Below are 25886 nucleotides of genomic sequence, written 5' to 3'. Positions count from 1 at the left end.
GAGCAGGCCTCGTGGCTCATATGACCATGACTGATAAGTTATTGATTAACTGTCATAATCCATTACTTTCTGTGGATTAATAACACACCAAAATAAAAATATGTTAAAATTCTTAGGTGACTTTTTAATTTAAACATATTTTATAGATAAGCTGGTCTTTGACTACTGGTTTCCCATAATGACTTTCTGCTCTGAAATGTTCTCTTCTTCTTGCTGGAATCAGGAATATCCTCTACTGATAGCAGTGCTGCAAAATATAGTACAGGAACAACCTTGGAACTTGGAGCTTATTTGCTCTTCAGCTTTTTTGTCAAATGAAATTGTGTTACAACAAACAAACTGGTAAATTAGTTTAGATTTTAACTATTTTATCAATTAAACCTTAAGACCCTGTCAGAAATCCTCTCAGGTTACCTCAGGTTAGCTAGCTGGCTAGCATTAGCAGTGAGATTTTTGAACATATAGCAATTTTATTTTACTCAACAATCCCTTCAAACAGTGAAACAACAGGATTGTTGTTGTTTTTTTACCAATTATTATTTTCTAACATTGTTAGCAAGGACAAGATGGCTGAAACAAAACAATCTGTCTGAATGAAATGCTTGTCCAAGATCTAGTATAGTTTTTGGTTTAGATTCTTAAGGCATATTGATTCATAAATCTCATTTTCAAACATTCCTCCCAGGTCTCCTGTTATACACAGCTGTGTTTATGTGATATGTATTGTTTTAATTGATGCTGTAATCAGAAACATATTTTAAAGTAATCTCTAAACTGCAGTGTCTGTGAGATCATGTAGTTTAATGATTAGTGTAACATTTTGGTGCAGTAAATTCACCTTTGGATCAGCAGACGTGGCTATCTACTTTGCGATCATGGAACGTGAAGAAAAGCCCAAATGAATACCCTGTATCCATAAGCATACCTTTTATATACACTTTTTCCTTATATATATCTTTATAACTTTATATATTTCATATTTTACATAGTTTATACTCTTTATCTGCCTTCTTTTTTTTTGTTTTATTATTAAATGAATGATGAGAATGAAGACGTAATTTTTTTGAAACACACTCTAAACTGAAAAACAGCTTGTGACGACTTGTGATTTCACACTCATAATAATCTCTCTCCAAAAATTTCAATTTACTCCTCCTACGTTGCAAGTGCGAGTGATGGCAGGCGACGGCATTAATTAGTGACTGGCTTGTCCCACCTATGTGCGAGACAGCTGTCATGATTCTGCAGCAGTGTGTGAGTGACGTCCAGCACAATTTAACAAGCAGCCACTGACTGTTAAACTATCAGCTTTCACCAGAAATGGAAAGTAACAAAATAAGTCGATTTTTCTGGTATCAGACTTTTTACTTTCGCTCATTGCATTTTTTACACAAATATCTGTACTTTCTACTTCTTACATTTTCAAACCAGACTTTAGTTTGAATCTATTTGGTGAAATGTCGATATTTCTTCTTCTCGCTGCACATCAGCCCATCAACCTCTTTCTTGTCATTGTTCGACTTTTTCAACCTACCACTGGTGTATCCTTTCCTGGCTCTCACACACTACTGATGTAGGCGAGTTTACAAAGCTATGGGCAAAGCAAAAGGCAACACAAAGTCTGGGGTTAATGTGGATGAGACAGAGGTCAGCGATGTAAACAAAACTGAGAACAGAGACATTCCTGATCACCTGATCATCATCTTTTCCCTGCTTGTGTTCTATATGGTGGTTGTTTTGCCTGGATACATTCATTAGGTAACACAATGTTAAATTCTTTATATATATCTATAAATTAATATGATGTGAGGTCCAGTTACCAGCATGACACTCAAACAGGTAGTAAAGGCTACTTTTTACTTAAGTACAAGTCAGAGCCCAAACTTCTTTACTTTAACTTAAGTGGAAAAGTCTTTTTAAACATGAATATCTGTACTTCTACTTGAGTGAAGGCTGTATGTATCTCTGGATTTTACTACAGTGCTGTCTCCTGTTTTTCACAGATTGCCTTTCATCTAACATACATATATATATATATATATATATATATATATATATATATATATATATATATATATATATATATATATATATATATATATATATATATATATATATATATATATATATATATACATTTATTGATTTGCCAAATGCGTTTAGAAAAAATAAGACATGATTTGCTATAGGAGTCTTGTTCAATGTCCAGACACAATTTCATCCTGAAATTTTGTCTATCCTGGAATTCCACTTCATCTAGCCTAATAACTCAGTTGTTAATCCTCTCATGCTTTCCATTTGAATGAAAACTGAACAGAGAGGAATAGCACAGGAACTAATCTGCCCTGTAAAGCACATTCTTCCATCCTGAGCTGCTACCATCAATTGGACCTATCTTATTTTCTAAGAAGGTACATGAATAGAATAGGGCTGCATGAGTTCTTCTGGTACTTTGGAACTGCGGTTCATTAATGGAAACATGGATTCCAACATATACCGTGACATTCTAAAGCAGAACATAATGCCCTCCCTTCAGAAATTGGGCCGAACAGCAGTTTCTTACTATAGTAACAACCTCAAACACACCGCCAAGATAGAACTGCCTTGCTGAAGGTGAAGGTGAAGGAGCGGCCAGGTATATCTCCAGACCTGAACCCTATTGAGTATCTGTGAGGCATCCTTAAGTGGAAGGTGGAGAAGCTCCGTGTGTCTAACATCCAGCAGCTCCGGGATGTCATTATGGAGGAGTGGAAGAGGATCCCAGCAACAACTTGAGCAGCTCTGGTGAATTCCATACCCAGGAGGATTAAGGCAGTGCTGGATAACATTGGTGCTCACACAAAATATTGGCAGTTTTGACATGTCAATTTAGGGTGTTGTACAAGCTGCACCTTGACTACTCTAAATATATTTCATTTCTATGGTATTGTCCCTTGAGATACTAAATAATAAATAAAATATAATGGTCCTGAATTGTGAGGGGTATACTTACTTTTGTAAGATGCTGTATCTGTCTGTCTGTCCGTCTGTCCGTCCGTCCGTCTGTCTGTCTGTATGTCTGTCTGTCTGTGTATCTATCTATCCTTATATAGCTATAGATATATATAAACCAAACAGGCATAACATTGATATAATAGTGGATTTCAGGAAGGACCCAGCCCCCCTTCACCTTGTCATCCTCTGTCACTCTCCGGTGACATCTGTCCTTCTGTTTCCTGGGCCACCATTACCCAGGAGCTAAAGTGGGAGCAGAACATCAGCTCCCTCACTAAGAAGGCGAGGTGACAGGGTTATGGGCAGCCGAGTCACATTGATGCACGTGGGGAGCGAAAGCTGGCCCGTGTGATCTGATTCAACAGATGAGCTTCTGTAGCTCAAATTGCTGAAGAAGTTAATGATTTTGATGCTCAATGGGTCAGAGCTGTTTTGGCAACAAAAGGGGATCAATATATATATATATATATATATATATATATATATATATATATATATATATATATATATATATAGCGTCAAGCAAAACGTTTTTGATTTAAGTTGAGACAAAAGGAGAAAATTGTATAAAAAAAGTGACTTTAAAATATGGATTATCATGTTTATTTATTTTAGATTAGTATACTGAATTACTGTATATTGTACTGTACACATTTATTTTTGTTATTAAATGTATTTTAAAAGGTAAATGCACTGTACTGTGTTTTCTTTATGTTTTAGTTTGAAATTATCCCAATCTTAGAAAACCTTCTGTCGTGTTCCTAGTCATGCCTAAATCTTCACCTCGCCCCTCGCTGTTTTCTCCCCGTTCCTCCATTTTTCATACTGCAGCATCTTCTGTGTTGTATGGAAGACTCTATTTCTTGTAAACGTCCAACATTTCTGGTGTATCCACCGGTTGTGGGCCTAAAGCTGTTGGTGTATGAATGAGGCCTCCTCTGCTTCATCTGTCTCGTTCCCGATGCTGCCCGATTGTCAGAATTGTCAGAATTACAAGAAATAAAATATATATATACACACACACACACACACACACACACACACAGTGCAACCTCGCGAGTAACAAAAAATGGCATGGTTTTTACTCTACTTTTGATGGTTCCTTTTTCAAGGGGAATTGTACATGTACTGTACAGTAAACTCAACAAAAATTGTGAATTACTTGTCATAAATGTTTTATTTACTACTTTAAATGCATGATACAATAGTAAAATATATTTTTTAACATTTTTATGTAATTATAGTACAAACTCTGTTTTGAAATGTTACTCCGAACTTTCGAGCCACTCGCGGTTTCCCGCAAACTATCAGATTTTCTGCAAGTTACTCTCAGTCCGGTTCCAGATGAAAAGTCGCCAACTATCGAGGTTGCGAGTGTCAAAGCCAAGAGTATCGAGGTTCCACTGTATATATATATATATATATATATATATATATATATATATATATATATATATATATATATATATATATGTATGTATGTGTGTGTGTGTGTGTGTGTGTGTGTGTGTGATAGATTACAAATATTTATATAGATATTCATATCTATATAAATACATACACACAAAATACCGTAGTATTTTACATGCGCCAACGGATATTTTATTTACTTGTTTCTGTAAAGTACCTTGATAAATATATTTTATCTACTTCAAACCACACAACAAAAATCCATCCATAGCAGGTCTACACACTCAAAACAAAATAAAACAAAAAAACTTTTTTTAAATTATTATAATCATTGCGATATCAGTAACAGTGATGTATGAACTGTATGATACGGTTATTTGTGCGCACGCGTTGTACGGTCATTACGGTAAATGTGCCCTAGCACTCTAACGAGGGAACGTGACGCTCGATAAACTGATCTTCTCTCCTTCAGGTTTCTTCAACATGACTGATGATGTTGCGGTGTGAACGTCCCGAGGTGTTTCTTTGGTTCACTTTCAACAAGCAGACCGGTTTCCAGTGTCTGTCGGGAGCTCGGATGGAGTGAACCGGGATTTGTTTTTGTGTGTGAAGCAGAGCCGGAAGTCGGAGCTTCATGGCAGTTGGGCTCCTGGTTGAGAGTTTGAGACAAGGCGAGTTTCCCGATGTGGATTCGTGCGTGTGTCGGGGATGGGAGATGATCTCGGCTGCGTGAATGTGGCTTCGAAAAATATGCTCAGTTTCACCGGTTCCGACGGAGAACCCGTGGGGAATGTCGCGGACGTGGCTGTGGAAGTTGAGACGCCAAGCTCTGATTTTGGAGAAGAAGACGGCGAGAAGAAGGAGCCCAGAGTGGCTAATGTTTTGGACTTCCAGCACTGCAAGAACGAAAGCAACGATGAAGACGCACACAGGAGACCATCTCCGGTAGAAATCCTGAAGAGGAACTTCGGAATTCCGAAACCATCCCTACGTGACCGTGATGTGGAAAGAGAGCTGGAGATAGTCGACTCCATGCTGGAGAACTTGGGCCACAGAAGGTTGGCTGGGAACCCCAGGACTCGATGTAGCTCCTCTTTCCAAGATGGAGAAGAAAGCTCGGAAATCCCAGATTTCTTAACAAGTTTGGAGTTAGGAGATCCTGAACTTCCTGGTTGTGAAACAAGAAGCTCAGAAGAACCCCAGCAATCCAAAGAGCACGTCTACTGCACGGTCTACTGTGTAGCCAATGATAACTACAGGAAGCCTTCAGAAACCACACTGGCATCAGAGCATGGAAGTCAATCACCATCAGATCTGTCGGATTTTATCTCCTCGGCTTCAGATCCAGGTCTAGAGCCATACACGTTGAGCGACCTCGCAGACCCTCCAGTGCTGAACAATGTTCTGTTTGTGGGGAACAAACCGTTACAGTGTCGAGTGTGTCTGGTTGTCAGATCCATCAGTTCTATGCACTGTTGCAAAAACCCTGTGTGTGAAGAGTGTATGAAAACATACATCAGTTCTCAGGTACCACCTTGGCGTTGACGCCGTTACTTCTACATGTCACACATTTTCATCTTCATTTTCAACCTTTTTTTTTTTTTAGATTGATTTGAATGTTGGTGCTTCTACTTGTGTGGATCACAAAGTTCTTGAGGTAACTGTGTGACAGGAAAAGGACAATTTTGAAATAATTGGAGCCCATTTTTAATTTAGGGAAATTCTCATTCCCTGTTGGAGGTTTTGAGTTCGGAAAGGGGGAAAAGCCCGATTTGTACGGTTCCGATATCGTTTTCATTTTGAGATCAGACCTGAACCCAGATTTTGGATCTAACTTAACGTTCATACCATTTTCAATTTTGAAATCGTATAAAACGTTTTTTTGTGCACTGGTATAATCCTTAATCCTAATATTCGTTCGTGTTCGACTTCAAAAAACGTGTTAACGCTAAACTTGGATAAGTCGTGGCTTAAAATGTTGCACTTCAGATTGGAAGGTCATGAGTTCAAATCTCAGCATCCTCAAACCGCCGACGCTGAAACCCTAATCCCACGACTCAATCGTATAACTGGAATAATCATATATAAATAGCGTAAAATATAAATTATTCTTTGTTTGTTTTGATTTCGAAACGGTCCGAAACTCTAATCTACACTTCTAAGCATAATGTTAACTCGCGTAACATTTCGATTTCGGAGCGTACAAACCCTAGCGCCGACTCCAAGCTCAACATTTCAAACATTTTCATACAATTTAAATAATAAAAAACAAAGATCGTAACTCTAGCCTGTCTCTTACATTAGCTTTATCTTTCAAAATGTTTTCGTTTAAAAAAAGGTGCGAACACTGAATTCAATGTTTGTAACGTTTTGATTTTCGAAATCGCACCAGCGCTAGCCCCGCCTCCTAAACCTAAATTAATTTATAGAATTTTCGTAAAAAAAAAAAACATAATACAAACCGTAACCTTGCTTCTGAACCTAGCATAACGTATTCATAAATGAAATTTTTTTTTACTTTTTTAAATTCAAAACCCGACAAACGTCAACCCGAACTTAACTCTCATACCATTGCGATTTTAAACGCATATAAACCCCGCCCCTAATCTAACTTTTCTAACATTTTGATATCAAAAAGACATAACCAGTAATCTCACCTCTAACCATAAAACTGCACTATATTGCAAAAGTATTGGAACGTCTCACATGCCCAGCCCTATGTGGTTCCACCCCACAAATCTGGAGGCGCACAATTGTATAGGACGTCTTTGGATGTGGTAGCATGAAATATTTCACTTCGCAAAGCCAGAGCTATTAATACATGAGGTGGAGTGGAAGATCTCCTGCTTTGGAGCTCTGACCTCCACCCTATCGAACAGCTTTTGGATGAATGTAAACACCGACTGCACCCCAGACCTCGTCACCTCACCTACATCACTACCTGACTTTACTAACATTCCAGATGCCAGATCTCCATAAACACAATCCAACATTCTAGTGGAACATCTTCCCAGAAGATTGAAGGTTATTTAATCGGCGAAGGAACAGTCAGGCGTCTGCGGAACCTTCGTCCATATAGCGAAACTTTTAGATTTCGACAAAGAGATGATTCTTACTTTAGATTTGAATTCGATGACGTATGTTTTAAGGTCGTTCTGCGCCTTTACTTAAGAAATACATGTGCTGTACTTGTGGAACATCCAAGGGTTCTACTCGTTAGTCTTAAAAATAAAAAAGAGACGGAACAGCCATAATCTTTTCTTTGTTTTTCCTCGCTAAGGTAATACATCCGTGTTCCTTGTGATGTTAATATGAACAATGCTGATCGACTCGAGTGGAAAGCACTTATATATCTGCCATTTGTGCATTACAGCAGAGTGAAATTCTTTCTTCACATATCCCAGAGATGTTAGGAAGCCGTGGTCAAGGCTCATGAGCGACAGCATGGCGATACTAGGGACATGAACCCCAGACCTTCAGATCAGCAATACAACCACTTTACCAACATTCACTTAATGAACTTTCGTGGATACGCATAAACCCGTCCTCGAATGTGAAATTTGTCGGAAAAAGAAAAATGTCAAATTAATTTTTGAAAAATTTGTATTACTTAATACACAATATTGTGTACAGTACAGTAAAACCCCGTTGGACGAGCATAATTTGTTCTTGAAAATTGCTCGTAGGTCCATTCGCTCGTACGTTCGAACTGATTTTCCCCATAAGAATGAATGTAAAAGTTCCGAGATCTCATTCGATCGCTTATTTCTGCACTTACAAAAGTATTTGTAGCCTATTTTAACAAACAAATACACCGCAAATTAACGTAATGTAAACATAATTGAACACTTACTCATGTGGTAGTGGTTGATTGCGAGTGTGAGATGCGCACCACGCTCGTAACCTTCTCGGTTTCCATGGTAATTCTATTTACTTTCGTTTTCACAGCACCATCACTGATTTTCTTGGGAGACATTTTTCAAGATTTCTAGTGAAATAAAAATATAACACTGAAAAAAGTTACGTTTTTGCTGCACTGAACAACGAAGGCGACCGAGTAATACGTCATCAAGCGACTAATGCGACACTCCGCCGAAAACGTGAACCCGGCAGCGTGGGTTTGCTCGTGCCTTCGATATTTGCTCGTGAAATAGGCTCAAATTTTGCAAATGAGGTCGCTCGTATCTCCATTTGCTCGTACTATTAGTTGCTCGTACAATAGGGTTTTACAGTATTTCGATTTGTTTTCGTATGTTTTATTGTTTATTTCATACTATTAATAGCTATTACATCATAAGAAGATATGCGAACGCTTACAATTTACGAACAAATTCATGCTAAAATTCACGTAACTCGTTCGTAAGGGAAGTGTTGGTATGAAGCACTGACACTGGAGACTCCTTTAGTTTAACCCCGCTGTCAAGTAACCTAACGTTTTTTTAAAACCCGAAATCACTTTTGGATGAAACGACAACGTCCGGATGCGTTAAAGCCGCGTTTTCGAAAACGATTCGTTCGCCTCACGAAGCGAAAGATCCGTTAGAGATTGCTTCCAGAGTAGGCGAAGTATTAGCATTAACTCTGCCCTTAATTTTCATCACTCAATTATACTGCATCAGTGACGGGCAGTGTTCATTAATTCCTGGTTAATGTTTCCTGGTGGCTCATTTGATTATCCTGCATGATCATTAAAGAATCGGGCAGGGAAATGAGGCCACGTGTGTAGTTTCTGTCGACACGGAATAATGACGCCGAATAATCAGCCATGAGGTTCAAAGCAAGTTCGGGAGAAAAAAAAGAAAACGGTTGTATATTGAGAAACTGTATTGACAAAAGTTTGTGGACACCTGACCATAGTAACCTGCACTCCACTAGATCTTTGGAGGGTGCTTGTGGAGATCTTTGCTCATTCAACCACACGGGTGCAGCCAGCGTTCCAATTCATCCCAAAGGGTCAGAGCTCTCTAGCAGGAGATCTTCCACTCCAAACCATGTAAAGCATATCTTCACGGATTTGGCTTTGTGTACTTATTATGATGATAGAACAGGTTTGGATCTACAAGTTCAAAAATCCTTTGTTCGAAAAGTCAGGTGTCCCAATACTTTTGCCAATACAGTGTAGGTAGAGGATATTTGTGCCGCATTCTGCGAGGTTGACGAGGCCCGTAATGCAATTCTGTCTGCCGAGAAACATCGAATGCTTCCTTCCTGTGTGTGTGTGTGTGTGTGTGTGTGTGTGTGTGTGTGTGTGTGTGTGTGTGTGTGTGTGTGTGTGGGCACACAGGGGAGGAGGCTGGAAGTTTGTGTTGTTCTGAAATTGATTGCTTAATCACAGAGCACAGCCTCTCCAAGCACTAATTACGTTAGGGCGCTTTTCAGTGGAAGGGCTGCGCGGCGGGTTGCAGGCTTCGGAGACGGCACTGGTGTAATCGAGTAACGCCGAGCCGCCCGTCGCTGCTTCTCTTCCCTAATCGCATTTGCGCTCATACGAACGATCGTTCAGGGGTCAGACAGAGGCTGATCTGATGAGGATGTTCTCCTTGTTTGACGTTCGCTGACACGCTCGCTGTTGTAAACGTCCGGTTGAAACGCGCTCGCTTTAGTGCTTGGCGTCTAAAATACTTGTTGGACAAGAGCGACTTTACAGTATCGATGTTGTGCTACATTAAGCCACTGCTCCACATACACTATGGAGAAAAGTATTTGGACATTACATTTTTTATTTTTTTTTGCTATATGTGCGTCTTCTCCAATGAGATTTGACTTGAACTGGGAGACTCGAACTTGTTCCAGGGTGACACTGCCCCACCCCGTGCACAAAGTGACCTCCATGCAGATATCTGAAGATATTTACATGGGTGTTGCAGTGGAAGATCTCCTTGTATCATAAATTCATAAATGCAACCATGTCTCCTCAACCTACATCCATACCTGATGTCGCTAACGTGCTTTTGGCTGAATTGAATCTCTAGAAATCTCCGAAAAAACACACTCCATATTCTAGAATGAAACATCTTCCCAGAGGAAGTGCAGGTTGTCGGAGCAAACGGGGATTAATGAGGAACGGGAACTTCGAAAAGCACATTCCGATCGAATAAACTTTCTTTCGGCTTCTCCCATTAGGGGTCGCCACAGCGGATCATCCGCATGTTTGATTTGGCACATGTTTTTACGCTGGATGCCCTTCCTAACGCAACCCTCCCCATTTATCCGGGCTTGGGACCGGCACTAAGAGTGGCTGGGGTTGGTTCCCTGACCGGGGATCGAACCCGGGCCGCAGCGGTGAAAGCGCCGCATCCTAACCACTAGACCACCAGGTACCCACATTCCGATCGAATGCTGTCCACAAATGTTTGAAGAATTATGCTATGTTGAACGTTAGTAGGATTTCTATTAAATTATTTATATGCAACCCTCAGAATCGATTTGAAAAAGGGTGGTATACTAGATTTGTTGACGCATTGAGTTGTACTTCTTGTTGCATTTACATTTGACTATTCTGTCCTTGTTTTTCCTTTTCATCACCCACTCAGTGTAAGCTCGAAACGCTTTCCTCACCATCCCTTTTTAAGGGAAGTCTTGCCTTATTCGGAAAACTTGTCCTGACACTGGAGACTTCTTCCTTAGTATAAACATGGGACCGTCTTCTACAAACACGTCTGTCTTTGTTCTATAAGAATGCATGTTTATTGTCTTACAGCATTTAGATCATCAACCGTACAATACGCTGTGAATGAGAAACAGAGTTGATATAAAAACCATAGCATTTTGGCCAAACAGGTTTTGTGATTTATGACGAAACTGATTTTTAATGAACTAAACTGAAAGCAGCGTCAGTCAGCCACTGTTTACCACTGTTTACACAGCCCCCATACCAGTGTCATGTGACCTGTTTGTGTAGGGTGCGTTCCGCCGGTCGGACCCGTCACAGGGTTCGTCTTCAGCTGTAAGTTTGAATGACGTGCGACCTAGGCTTTTTTCGCTCGATGACGATGCGTAGCTGTGTTATCCATTCATCGATTCGGAAAGGATTCCGCTGTTGGGCTCCGCCCACAATTCACAAATATTTCTTTTCAAGATATCAGACTAGAGTTGCAGGTTTCAGGGTGTGTATGTGTGTATACCTACAAATGTGAGTACACCTCTCACATTTCAGCAACCATTTTTGAATATCATCAGAACAGACAACACTCTAAATGAAAATCAGTCAATGTGCAGCTTGTATATCAGTATAGATTTACTGTCGTCAAAAAATAACTCCACATACAGCCATTATCGTCTAAATAACTGGCATTAAAAATGAGTATGCAAAGCCACATTCATCCTATTCATCATGTTCATGTTTGTGTCCGCTTGACAGGACCATACACATTTGTGCATCTTGTATTAGAGTAGTTAAAATTTGATTTAAGGATTAGAATTGTTTCTCTTCACAAAGTTGCAGAGGCTGTAAGTAGATCGTTAGTTACAGTACAGCGGTCAGGGTCATGCAAAGGTTTTCCAAGACGGGTTCCACTCGGAACAGACCTCGCAATGGTCCATCAAAGAAGCCGAGAACCCGTGCTGTGGGTCAGGTGCAGAAGCTGCTTCAAAAAGCAGACGCATGAGTGCATTAGAGGTTGCAGAAGCGGAAGGTCCACTTGTCAGTGCTCAGACCGTACGCCGCACACTGCAACAAGTCGGTTTGCAAGCCGTCATCCTAGAAGTGAGCCGACTTCAGAAGATGCTTCCAAGAAGCGGGCTGAAGACAAACAGTCCAAGAGCATGAACTACTGGAACAATATCCTGTGGTCTGATGAGACCAAGATCGACTTGTTTGGCTCAGATGGTGTCCAGTAATTGTGGTGACGCTCTGGTGAGGAGAAACAAGAAAATCGTGTCTTGCCTACAATCAAGCATGGTGGTGGCAGCATCATGGTCTGGGGCTGCATGAGTGCTGCTGGTAATTGGGGAGCTGCACTTCATTGAGGGAAACATGGATTCCAACATGACATTCTGATGCCCTTCTTTCCGTTCTGTGCCGAACGGCAGTTTTCCAACGTAATAATGACCCCAAACAAGTTTGTCTCAGACCTGAACCCTGTGGGGCACCCTCAAGCGGAAGGTGGAGAAGCGCCACGTGCCTAAAATCCAGCAGCTCCGTGATGTCACGAAGATGATTACAGCAACAACCTGTGCAGCTCAGGTAAATTTCATGCCCAGGAGGATTAACACTGGTTAACAATGCTAGATAACAAATGGTGCTCACACAATATATTGACTCAGTTATGACATGTTAACTTAGTGTGTACTCATTTTTTTTGTCAGTTATTTAGAGAATAATGTCTGTATGCGGAGTTATTTTTAGAGGACAGTAAACCTGTACTGCTACACAAGCTGCATATTGACTACTCTAAATATAGCTTAAGTTTCATTTCTATAGTATTGATCCTTGAGAAGAGATGCTGAAATGTGAGGGGTGTACTTTTACTTACTTTTGTGAGATACTGTGTGTGTGTGTGTGTGTGTGTGTGTATATGTATATATATATATATATATATATATATATATATATATATATATATATATATATATATATATATATATATATATATATATATATATATTACAGTGTGTACATACACTAGTTGTATTATTTATTGGAAATGAAGTATACTCAGACTCAGCAGACACTCCTCCTAAGCTTAGATAAACAGATTTGTTGAACAAATGAAAAGCATGTATAATCGTTGATGTGGAGGTTTTTGTTAAGACGTTTAGGCGTCTCGGGTGTCGGCGCTTCGCAGCACTCACTGTGCTTTGAAACATAACGAGGGCTGGGGTTTGTGAGCAAAATAGATCCTGGTGAGAAAATTGAGGTTACAAAACCAATAACGCGTCACTTAATAAATATAGCGTGGTCACTCTGAATACTCGGTTCTGATTGGCTAAAAGGTGTGCATTCAAACCATTGAGCACACAGGGAGATTAATCACTGGCCTAAGTGAGTGCACTGCCTTATATACACCTGTACCCATAGTAACTACAAGACCAGTTACATACATAGATGGAGAGATGTTATAACCATTTCTTTATTTCCTTACTGAGCTAAATGGATGCTTTTTGCATATTGGTTAATATGGTTTGGTGATTTTTTGATGAATAGGCACAAGAAGGATAAGGAGTTAACACCAACAGCTTCATTATTAGTAGTGATTGGTTTTTTTTGTTTGTTTGTTTGTTTTTTTTATTTAGTTAATTTGATCAGAAATAAAAGAAACATTTTTTAATAAGCAGATCCCTCAGCAAGTCTAGTGACCAGAGTCCAATAATGAAAATATGACCAGTTCTTTTGACACGTGACAATTATTTTAACAATGATATCTAAATTTGGATATATATATATATATATATATATATATATATATATATATATATATATATATATATATATATATATATATATATATATATAAAATAATATGAAAAACATATCTATTGCATTGTGTTGCATCTGTGGGAGTCACATGATCCGGACTCATGCAATGAACCACTCAATTCCGTTTCCTGTCTAATGCATTGCATAGTGTCTATGGAAGTCACATGACAAAAGAACAGACGTCTCAGACGAGAAGACTCATGACATGAACTGCTCGATTAGGTTTCCTGTACGTAACCTACGCAGATTTATGCGATGCTTTGCTCGTCCAGTAGAACGTAAACAAACGACTCTTTGAGACTACTCGTTTTTCTGAGTCACATTAACGAACGAATCGTTCACAAACGACACGTCACGAATTAGCAGTAGAAACCCGAACCACACGCAATTCTTCCACACACACAGTTCTCTTTCTCTTAGTCGTTAAAAACTATTCATTCTAATAGATTGAATCTTATCGCACCACTTTCTCTCTTTGATATAAAGCAGGCAGAAATCTAGATCCTTATATGGAATAATAAAAATGAATCATTATCTTCATCCAGTCAGTTTTGCATTAATTACAACTTTAGTTTGCGAATGCTGGCAAGTGTCCATAGTATAAGTGGGATAATTTTTGGCTAGGTGTCCGTTACACCACTTTAACTCCACCCCCACATTACATCAGGTGGTTCTTCGCCTTGGGTGGTGCAATAAAATCATGTAAAAAAAATCCCTTACTTAGCCAAATGCAGTTTTTGGCAAATTGCTATAGTATGAGCAGAATTACACACTGCTGACCATGCGGTTATATGAAAATACTACACTTTATGCTACATTTTGGAGCGCTGCCTCCACATATATATCAGGGGTGTAACTGTACACAAAATTCACATTTCTGTACCTACCTCGGTTTATAAGTCATGGTTTGAGCCAATGTGGGTGCAGATAGGGGGAAGAAATGCGAAACATAAAATTGTTGTTTTTATGTTAACGCCGTTTTTTATTATTAATAATAACATCTGTGATTATCTGCAGTTAAAATGTTTGAATTTCAAATAAAATGCCTGCTTGGTTTCAATAAAAAAATAAAATACATAAATTATTAAGTATAATAAATACTATTCTATCGAATAAATATTAAATTGAATACTCGATTAAAAAAGACAAATTAAAATGATTAAAAAAAATGAATAAATGGAAAAGTAAAATGAAAGGTTTACATTTGTTAGACTACATTCGGGTTATACAGATGTGTACAGGTGCGTGTGTTTTTTCTTTTCTTTTTTTTTTTTTTACATTTAATATTACATTTTCTAAAGATATCTTCTACTTAACTGTTCTACTTATTTCAGCATTTTTTAACAAATGTCTGCATTCAAGAAACACAAGATAATTAGTTTATTTGATTTATTTATTCATTCATAAATTAATTCCTTCTATTTGTGGAATTGTGAGGAATGTCTCTTTAAAAGGGAAATCATTAGAGCTGTACATAAAACGTAAAAGAATCCACATCGCTAGACTTTCATAAAAACGCCATAAACTGTCATAAAAACAAGTTTCCTCGAATTTCAATTTCAATCTACGCCAAAACCCTGTACCATAACACCCCTAATATACAGTAATCACTAGTCACATTTCAGGTTGTACTGCAAAAGAAAGAAATCCTAAAGATGATCACCACAGGAGGTGTAACATAATCAGTCCTGAGTGAACCTGCGAATCTACCACTCGATTGTTTTTTGTTTTGTTTTTTCAAGCCAAAAACAAGGACATGTTGACTTTACAGACTTGATTGTGCTCGTTTTGAGGGCTGAGCGAGTTCAGATCTGTCGAGGTTGACCGGCTTTTATGAAGCTGAACATGCAAACCGATGAGCTGGTGAAGATCGATACACGCTTGATTAACCGTATCAAAAGGTTGCCGCGATAACGTTTGAACTGTGGCCAGGGAAAGTCGAGAAAACGGTAACGTCGGGGAGATGGAACGGCGAGAACGTCAGGCACGTAGCATGGGATCATTCAGTTCAGATCAAGCAGCTTTAGAACTAAATTAAGAATATACAATTTGAATTCGTTTACAAATTAGTTTACTAGAGGGATGTTTCGGAGACCAGGTGTGAGGTTTGATTGAGATGGTTTGGACATGTGCAGAGGAGGGACATGGGGTATATCAGTAGGAGAATGCTGAGGATGGAGCCACCAGGCAGGAAGGAGGAAAGGCCATGGAGGAGGCTTGTAGATGTGGTGAGGGAAGACATGCAGGTAGTTGATTTGAAAGAGGCAGCTGTAGAGAGTATGAGCAGCCGAAAGACAAAGAAGATACAATATATGGATAAAAGTATTGGGACAGCTGACCTTTTCTGCCATTTGTGGTTCTTCTCCAAACTGTTACTACAAAGCTGGAGGCACGCCATTGTACAAGACGTCTTTGGATGCAGTATAATAAAAATTTGCATTCTCTTGAACTTGGAAACACAAATCACATACCAAAATTGTGGCCAGGTTTTCTCAAACTTTTGGCAATATAGTGTCGTCGTCTTTTTTCTTTCGGTTGCTCCCATTAGGGGGCGCTACAGTGGATCATCCATCTCCATACCCCTCTGCCCTCTACATCTGCCTCTTTTACACCAACTACCTGCATGTCTTCACTCACCACATACATAAACCTCCTCCTTGGTCTTCCTCTTTTGCTCCTTCCTGGTGGCTCCATCCTCAGCATTCTCCTACTGATATACCCAATGTCCCTCCTCTGCACATGTCCAAACCATCTAAATTTTGCCTCCCTCACCGTGTCCCCAAAACGTCCTGAATGTGCCGTCCCTCTAATAAACTCATTTCTAATTCTGTCCATCATCGTCACTTCCAACGAAAACCTCAACATCTTCAGCTCTGCTACCTCCAGCTCCACCTCCTGTCTTTTACTCAATGCCGCTGTCTCTAAACCATACAACATTGCAGGTCTCACCACAGTCCACTCCTGCTGTCACTCTTCTTCACCCACTCCACCCTGCCTGCACTCTTTTCTTCACTTCTCTAACACACTCCCCATTACTTTGCACTGTTGACCTTATACGGTTATATCTAATGAGCAATCCAGAAATGATGGAAAACAAGAAAAACCTCTGAGAAGTCATGAGGAAGAAAGCTTGAGAGGAACTAGACTCCGAAAGGAACTCATCCTTCCTCTGTAATGTAAGAGAATGACACTATAGTCACGTTGTTTACGTGCACACACCTCGTTTTTTTTTTTTATATAAATAAAGTGGTGTAGCACGGGACGTGTCACCTCTTTTTTCACGCGTTTGGTAATCGTGTCGAATAACCGTATGGAAACATTTTGTTGACCATGCTGATGTTTGTTTGTCTAACCTTTAGCACGATAAGACAAACAGGAACCGTTCACGGAACAGTTCCATTACACGCCGGACCCACTTAATGATTATATAGACGTCTAACATTAACCGGGAGCGGCGTCCGCGAGTGGAAGGAGAACAAAACACGACTGTTGATGAAAGCTGTAATGATACCAGTAATCGCATTAAACTGTTTTTGTTCACATTCACGTTTGAATGTGGTGGTGTTATTGTAGGAGTTTTTCTAGGTGCAATGTTTCACTTCACCTTGACTTCACATCAGCTCCGGTGTCTATGATATTCTCATAACAGGTTCCACAGGTTCCTGATGTGTGTTTGGGTGTATAGGTGCGAGAAAACAGTCATGAGGGGATTGGCTGGATGCCCGGGGCTTGCCCTGGAAAACGTTGCGCTCTGATTAACATCAGCTAAACCTGCTAAGCGCAAGAATATTAGCATGACTATGAAGTCGTTAGCGCTGATTGATCATGATGGTATCCTAGCCGTTTTTTTTTGTATTCTAGGCAAGAGCTAGTTCTAGTTTATCAGATACGCTGACGTTCTAGTCGTTTTTCCAAGGCATCCGTTTAAGTCGTGCCTGTAATAATTCTAAACGTTTTGCTCGAGAGTATGGTGGTGGTGGGAGTGTCTTCAGTAGATCCTGATCATCGCAGTAAAAAATAGATACGGCGCATTGTAGATACGGCGCATTGTAGATACAGCGCTGCACTGATTTCACAGAGTAACAGATTTAGATTATCGACACAGACATAACCCGAGTAAATACAAAATGCAGTTTTTAAATGACGAGTTCATCCAGGGGGAAAAAATACATCCTCGCTAAATCACACTGGCGCACTGATTATTGCCAGATTACCGTTGAATTAAGAAATCACTTCTATAGAACCAATCTGACAAAAATTCACAAAAAAGAGGACAGAGGAAGGGGGGGCAACTGTGGTAAAGGTGTATATGCAGCTCTTATCACTCATTTCTTGTTCTGAGGATATTAGAAGCTAATGCGTTTAATGAAATAGGCCAAAAACCATATAGCACTTTTATTACAATGTTTTTTTTAGCTGCATCACATCAGTATGTAGTTTATCTAAACGTGTAGCAACAAAACAATTACAGCCGAACAAGTTGGATTGTAGTTAAAATAGAAATGATTGATTTGTTTGCCTTTAATTGAGGTGATGTCATAAAGGTTTTTCGAGTTCAGTGAAGGAAATCTCCAGTGCAGCTTAAAAGGTTTATTTAAAAGACATACTGTAATTTCCAGACTGTTAAGCGCACCCAAATATAAGCCGCACCCACTGAATTTTATTTAAGATTTTTATTTTTAACATAAATAAGCCGCACCTGTCTATAACCTGTTTATTTAGGGTGATACTTAAAATGGAGCTCTCAAAAATGCATCCAGGTTCACCCAGGGCATCATTCAAGCTAGAACCACCATCGCCGCTCGGCGGGATCTACTTAGCACGGACATACAGTCAAGCGTCAGTTTAACAGCAAGCAGAACATTTATAGAGGAATAAACGATGGAAGAAACTCCCGACTCGAACTCGCCACAACACCTCATTTGTTTGATTTTTATTTTTATTTTTGACTTCGTTAAATAGAAAGTTCTGGGCTCATGATCATTTATTTGATATCAATCAGTGTTGAATTTATTAATATCATCTTATTAATAGATCGCCAAATTAAGAGTAGCGTTAAAATGAGTTTAAATGATGACATTATAGTACTTTGGATACTTTAGTACTTTTACTCAAGTGAAAGTTTAAATGGAGACTTTTACTGGTCATATTTTACCTACTTTATATCGACTTTTTTTGTAATTCCTCCACCACTGATGCGCAAGAGTACGGATAGTGCTTTGCTCAGAATATGTTGCTTTGCCCTTCGAAGCAGCAGGAGCAGCAGTTCCTGGCAAATATTTACATCATGACCCTTTTTTATTTTATTTTTTCATATAGAGTTTGTATCACGTCTAGTTTTTTTTCGCATTGTCCACACAGCAACTTCTTCACCTCCGTCTTTGTAACTGAACTCCACGTCCTTGGTCCGCAGGCGTCATCATGCTTCAGCAGGGACAGAGAAACTAAGCCATGTTTTCCACTGAGGGAACGCACAGAAGTGTAGCTACCCTTGACTCACACCGGCAGAACCATCTGCCCTTGTACTGATGACACGTCAGAAAGCTGTGCCATTGGATGTGGGAGTTTCATGTCAAGTTTTATCACATCTTTAGAAGAAGGATCTAAAGCACACGCTTGAACCTTGATAGTTCTAATTTCTTTACAGTGCATGCATCCCCCCCCAAATCCCTGCACTGTCTGCGTTAAAGAGACGACGTGGTTGCGATTCTAGTCTGTGGTACGCGTTTTGTTTTCGACGTGCCAAATAGCAGTTCTCGTTCAAGCGGTTTGACGAGCTGCGCTTGCCTTTTTTTTTTGTTTTGTTTTGTTTTTTTGTGAAACTAAGCCTGCATGCATGAAATTCTTTTTAAATTAAAAGCGTTGTTATTTTTTTTTTTCAGCATTTTTTCACATTTCCAATTTTTCAATGGGAAAGCCGATCGTTGCAAATGCTATTAAGAATAAAAAGGTGCATCCTAATAACCTCAATATTAATGAAAACAGCTTCTGGAAGTTGGCGACCGAAGTGTCACTTGAAAGTAGTATTAATATATTTGTGCTGGTTGTTTTTTGTTGTTTTTTTTTTTCCTAGTAATAAAAGCTGCTCGGATCTCTGACGTTATCAGTTGGTTAAAAGTGGATCATTTGACCATGACCATGGCTAATGAGATTTTAGGCACTTCTGCTTTTAGCATTTATAAATCAACAAAAGAAGGATAAATGATATCTAATCTGCACTATGAATTTAAACACTGGAACACCTGACTTTTCCAGGTATCTGTGGTTCTTTTCCAAACTGTTTTTGGATGCGTAAAATTTTTCCATTTACTCAAACTAGGAGATCCAAACCTGCTCCAGCATGACAATGCTCCTGTTCACAATGCAAACTCCATGAAGATTTGCTTTACATGGATTGGCATGAAAAATCTTGAGTGGTCTCCTACAAAGCTCTGACTTAACCCTTTTGAACACCTTTAGGATTAATTGGAACGCTGACTTGTACCCCAGGCCTCCTCACCTCACCTACATCAGTACCTGGCTTTACGGACACTTTTGTGGCTGTACGAACACAAATCTCCACAAACACACTCTAAAATCTAGTGGAACATCTTCCCAGAGGAGTGGTGGGTTACTATAACAGCAAATGTGGAATAGGATTTTCAAAAAGCACAAATCTTATAGTCAGGTGGTCACATCTTACCAGAAGAGTGAAGGTTATATGCTTGTATGATTTTTATGGTCGGGTGTTCACTATTTTTGATCCATGAAGTGTGTATCAAATCAGACTTGGCTTGAGCTAAGAATGGCACTGGCCTTTTGCTACTGCTACATTATATCCCACACATTTTTATTATTTTCATCTTCATTAGATTTATGACTGGTTTATGGTTTAGTATGTCTATTTTCTCATTAATCTTGTAAACGAATAGTATGGACAATGAACTAATGCTTTGTTAAAACTTGAATGTCTCTATAAACCATGTGTGACGTTTATTTGCTGAAATTTGTCTTATCGTTCACATATTTCATTTCTTTCAGCGCAGGAATCAAGTCCTGCACCATGTCAATAGTTTTTACGTTCCACTTGTTAGCGACCGACACGAGAATCAGTAAAAAATTCTAACGCTAAAATTCCAGTCTAAACCATGCAGACTTTTGTTTCACTGCGAACGTCTCGTGGATTTTAGCTCTCAGTCATGCTGTCAGATTGGCATGAACAAGTGTGACTCTGCGATATAAAAATACTCACCGTCCGATATAGATGCAGATAGGCAATGGTTCCTAAACCGACATTTCAGGGTCACCAAACAGGCGTCTGACCCCTCATAGGACTTGTCTTAACACATCAAAACAGCTCAACAAGCTCTTGCTTGGTTATAACAACTGGACTGACACTGGAGATGGGATTGATCGAGGTTCAGCAGGTTTAGAACATAAGTATTATAAGTATAATACATAAGTATTAGTATCAAAACACAGGAGGTGGAGCTGGAGGTAGCAGAGCTGAAGATGTTGAAGTTTTCGTTGGAAATGGTGATGGACAGGATTAGAAACAAGTTTATTAGAGGGACCGTGCATGTAGGACGTTTCGGAGACAAGGTGAGGGAAATTAAGATGGATTGGACATGGGGTATATCGGTAGGAGAATGCTGAGTATAGAGCCACCAGGAAGGAGGAAAAGAGGAAGGCCAAGGAGGAGGTTTATGGATGTGGTGAGGGAAGACATGCAGGTAGTTGGTTTGAAAGAGGCAGATGTAGAGGACAGGGGTGTGGAGACGGATAATCCGCTGTGGCGACCCCTAATGGAAGCAGTATTATAGTAATATAGTATTAATTAACAATTATTTAAAATATTGAATGTAGTATAAGTAGCAGTAAATGGAAGTAAGCAGGTTGAATACTAGTCACGGGGAATATTCTTTTTGTAAGACGTCACTCTATTTGATTTACCTGTTTACAGCAGACTATAGATAGTCTTTTAAGTGTCTGCTCTTGTCTTGAGGAATGTTTCGCAGCATTCACACCCTGGAACCTTCTCTGGTTCTCGGTAGGTGATTGAGGAACAACAAGGAAAGAAAATTGCTCACGGAAAACAAGCCAATGGCATTCATTCTGAAATGACGCACACACTCGAACACATACCTGAGCAAAAAATAAATAAATAGTATTAGTGTTAAAGTTGCAGGAAACCTTTTTTTAGGGGGCCAAGCACCCAGAATTTGTGAGTTGTACACTTAAAGATGTGCTACAGCAGTTTTCTAAGCAATCACACAAAAGCAAAGTCAGAACTTTGAGAGATATTTAAAAAGCGAATAATTAAAAAGAGTGATTAATATTTTCACTCACAATGTGTATGTTTTGGCTACGGATAGCGGTGGAATTCTTTGAGAAGGCCAAACGAGGAGCAGATGATAGTAAGCCTAATCTGGTAATGATTGGACAAAATTTGAAGGTGCAGTAGCATTAAGGTCTACCAAGTTTTGTGTCTATGTGCTAAATCATTACTGAGATACAGCAACATTTTGTGTTTGGCTGCTTCACTGTCAGATTTGTTGACTAATTACTGGCAACCCGTTTCGAATATACAAAATTATTTTCAGGAATTTTATCCACATTGGTCTGAAGATTATTTTTGCTAAATTTGGTGTTGATGACATAATTTGTAAATAAAAAATTACCTCAGGATATATGAACTCCTCTCTGCGCCAGTGATGGCTGACTTATTATGACAATTCTACGGCATGATATTTTTTAAATGACCAACCGTTTTTTTTTTATATTTTTATCACTGTATAAACATCATAACACCACAGCACTGATGGATGCTTGAATCTGATTGGCCAGATCTCTCATCTTACACATCCTTCACAGGAACACACTAATGCAAATTGTCCTGTTGTGTTTGCATGGACTTTACCAGATGTTTTTGTTTCACCAAAGTTAAACTGTTTTGTGGTATATTTTTTTTTAATTGAGCTAGGTTGGATATTATTTTTCTGTGAATGAATATGATTATTGAACTGAGGATTAAAAACGTACGACGGTTCGACTTACGATTTTTCGTTCGTACGATGGCGATAGCGATACGACAATACATTTGGGAGCGAAACGTTTGTACCGCCCTACTTGTAAACTGCCACATACATACATACTGTATAGTTCATACAATACTGTAATGTAAATTGCTATTATGCTAAATTATGTACTGTAATTTTTTAAATTATTAACAAATTACTGTATACCAGTGGCAGGCCGTCAAGGCCAGCAAAGCCTTCTCTGCTGGCCTAAACACTATCAGAAGCACTGACCTACATTTACAACCTAAATTCTAATATATGTTCTATGAAATTGTATTCATTTATTCCCAACAGTTTATTCTCTTCATTTCGTAGTGTTTCTCTTGGCTGCACTGTTTCCAGTACATGTATGTGGATGTTAGATTTTTTTGTCCAATCAGATTTCAGCCTCTATATGCTGCCATGTCAATCTAATCTGCCTAGGGCCTTCACACTCAGAAGTGCTGGCACATGTACCTTAGTCCATATAAGAAATGGGTCTGTTTCTTTAACCAATCAGATTTCAGCTAGCTAGCCCAGAATAACGTCAGCATTTTTCCGTCCTCTAATTCGTTGGTCAAAGCGAAACTGTTACAGCCAAGTTGGACTAGCAAAACACATCTGAGGCGCTCTGCACACATTATACATCTGAGTTAGACTTTCTTATGCCCACAATGGCTGGCGGAGAAAGAGAAATTGATTTGGCCTCGGACATACTTAAAAATCCATTTTTAAGGCAGACTTTTCCAGAAAAGCTAGACATCGTGAGGAGGGATTAGCCAACCCCAAAGCTAGCTAGCTTGTCTCAGCCTAAGAAAGGTTTTAAGATTTTAATTTTGAGTGACAGGCAACCATTTTGTCCTCATTGGAATACATTTATTTACTGAATTTTGTATATTATTGTTACCAGTGATATATTGTTGTTGCTATGGTGATATGGAAGCCACCTAAGTTGCTAAAAGAGAAAAGGCCATGGGAAACACATTCAGAAGCATTTACTTCCAGTTTATGCTGGACATATCTAGATAAGTGTTGACCTTGGAATTCTTAAACCAGCTTTGTGAGGTGAAAAGGTGTAACTTTGGTGTCTGGTTGTTAAAGATGTAGGGCAGAATGTTTTGTTAATTATTTATGCTATTAGCAATATGCTACTGTATCTATTCTACTGCTAGCGGTAGTAAACTTCTTTTCTTTGTTGAATGGTAGTTCAATTGTCCTGTCAAGAGATTGACAGGGACGGGAATAAATGAACTTCTTGTATTAAACCTGTTTGTTCTTATGTAATTTTATGAGAACGTGGTGTTGTGTGTGTGTGGAAATCCAAGATATTAGCTGGTAGTGTGATTCCTCGGCATGAAACCAAAATCGGCTCCTCTGGTATGTAAGAAATCCAAATGGAATGCCTGAGGCTTTTGCTGCAGACTCTGAAAGGTCACTGTGCATCGAGCCATATGCCTTCACATTAAACTTCATTCAGCTGTTAAATTTAGTCAGGACAGGTTCCCTCAGGTGCTGTATGCACTATATCTATGAAGCACTTTACTCCCAGAAGTACTCCCATTTTTTTTTTCTTCCTTTTATTTATTTATTTAATTTTTATTTTTTTTACTGAAACGTTGATCTTTGACTCTGTGTCTTGTCTTGTTTGAATAGAGTCATTTACCAGATGTTCTAAAGCCTGAAGTAAAAAATTTGAGGAAATCTATAACAATTATTCCAATTATTATTCAGGTTTTCATGGATTTTTGTTTGTTTTGTTACATAAAGGATGTAACAATTCATTGAAAGACCTGCAATATCATAATTGTGTGTAGACATTTTCCATCTACTGTATTTGTATTAGAGTTATATAGAGTTACTCATGCTGAATACGTATCTCCATCCTCAGGTTTTCTCAGGCCTCACAGAGATCGTGTGTCCGATCCCAGAGTGCAGCGGATACCTGGCGGAGTGCGTGGTGCTGGCCCACCTTGCCTCTGAGAATGTGGCGAAGTATAAGTACTTCCTGGAACTTAACAGAATGGACTCAGGAACCAAGACCTGTCCAAAGTGTACCTTGTTCACGTCGCTGAAGAGACGCAGCCTGTCGACGCAAAACAAAGATGAGCCCAAGTACAAGGTAAAGCGAAACGTTTCACAGCGAATTTTCATTAAGATGTATTTTTGTGTTTTGTTAAAAAATTCATCCAGAGTCAGTTCGTTATATGAATGAATGAAATCAGTGAAAGGTGACATGGCTCTTATGTTAGCTAGTTTAGTTTCTTACAGCTAGCTGCTCGTTGAAAGTTTGTAGGTTCAAGCCCCGGTATCGCCGAGCTGCCACTCTTGGGCCCTTGCGCAAGGCCCTTAACCCTTTTTGCTCCAGGGACACAGCATCATGGCCGACCTTGCCCTCTAACCTAAACTTCTGAACAAGCTGGGATATGTGAAGAAAGAATTTCACTGTGCTGTAATGTATATGTGAAAAATGAAGTCTATTCTGTTCTATTCTAGCGATTCACTTTTTCACTATGACACTAGCCTTGCTTTCACACTATCAGGCAGGACATCCTTTGGTTTTCATTATACAGTATGTGCAAAATACAGCAGAAACTACAAACTTGCACTTTATAGACAATTGGTTGTGGACCATGTGATTTGTATTTTTTGAACAACCATTTCAACATTTATTCCGCAACTGCTGTTATAGTAAACTTCTCTTCTGGGAAGATGTTGCATAAGATTTTGAAGTGTAGTTGTGGAGATTTGTGCCACAAGTATGTTGGTAAAGTCAAGTACTGATATAGGCCTGGGATACAGTCAGCATTTAATTTATCCCAAAGGTGTTCAAAAGGGTTAAGGCCAGTCAAGACCTTCCACTTAAACCCATGTAAACTATTTATTTTCTTGAAGATCATTGAACTATAATGAATGGACATAAAATGTCATCCAGATGAGGATGGGTTCCCTCTTAAATCTGGTTCCTCTGAAGACTATTTTTCTCATATCATCTCATGGAGTTTTTTTCGAGCAACACCGGCTTGCTC

At 39.1% G+C, this 25886-nt stretch overlaps 1 protein-coding gene and 1 non-coding gene across 2 annotated transcripts in view; one reads left to right on the top strand and one right to left on the bottom strand.

Moving 5' to 3' along the window:
• The first annotated feature begins 4800 nt into the window (after positions 1–4800).
• rnf217 (ring finger protein 217) overlaps positions 4801–25886 on the top strand; it is a 31990-nt gene continuing 10904 nt past the window's right edge. Inside the window, exons 1-2 of the mRNA XM_046836396.1 lie at positions 4801–5931; positions 24749–24979. Coding sequence (XP_046692352.1) covers positions 5113–5931; positions 24749–24979 — 1050 coding nt within the window. The 5' untranslated portion in view covers positions 4801–5112. The remainder of the gene's footprint in view (positions 5932–24748; positions 24980–25886) is intronic.
• trnae-uuc lies at positions 10653–10724 on the bottom strand. Its single transcript has one exon. It is a non-coding gene; the product is annotated as a tRNA-Glu (tRNA).

This window comes from Silurus meridionalis, chromosome 23 (genome assembly GCF_014805685.1).
Source record: "Silurus meridionalis isolate SWU-2019-XX chromosome 23, ASM1480568v1, whole genome shotgun sequence".
NCBI classification, from domain to species: domain Eukaryota; kingdom Metazoa; phylum Chordata; class Actinopteri; order Siluriformes; family Siluridae; genus Silurus; species Silurus meridionalis.
This window is presented reverse-complemented; position numbering and strand designations above follow the sequence as displayed.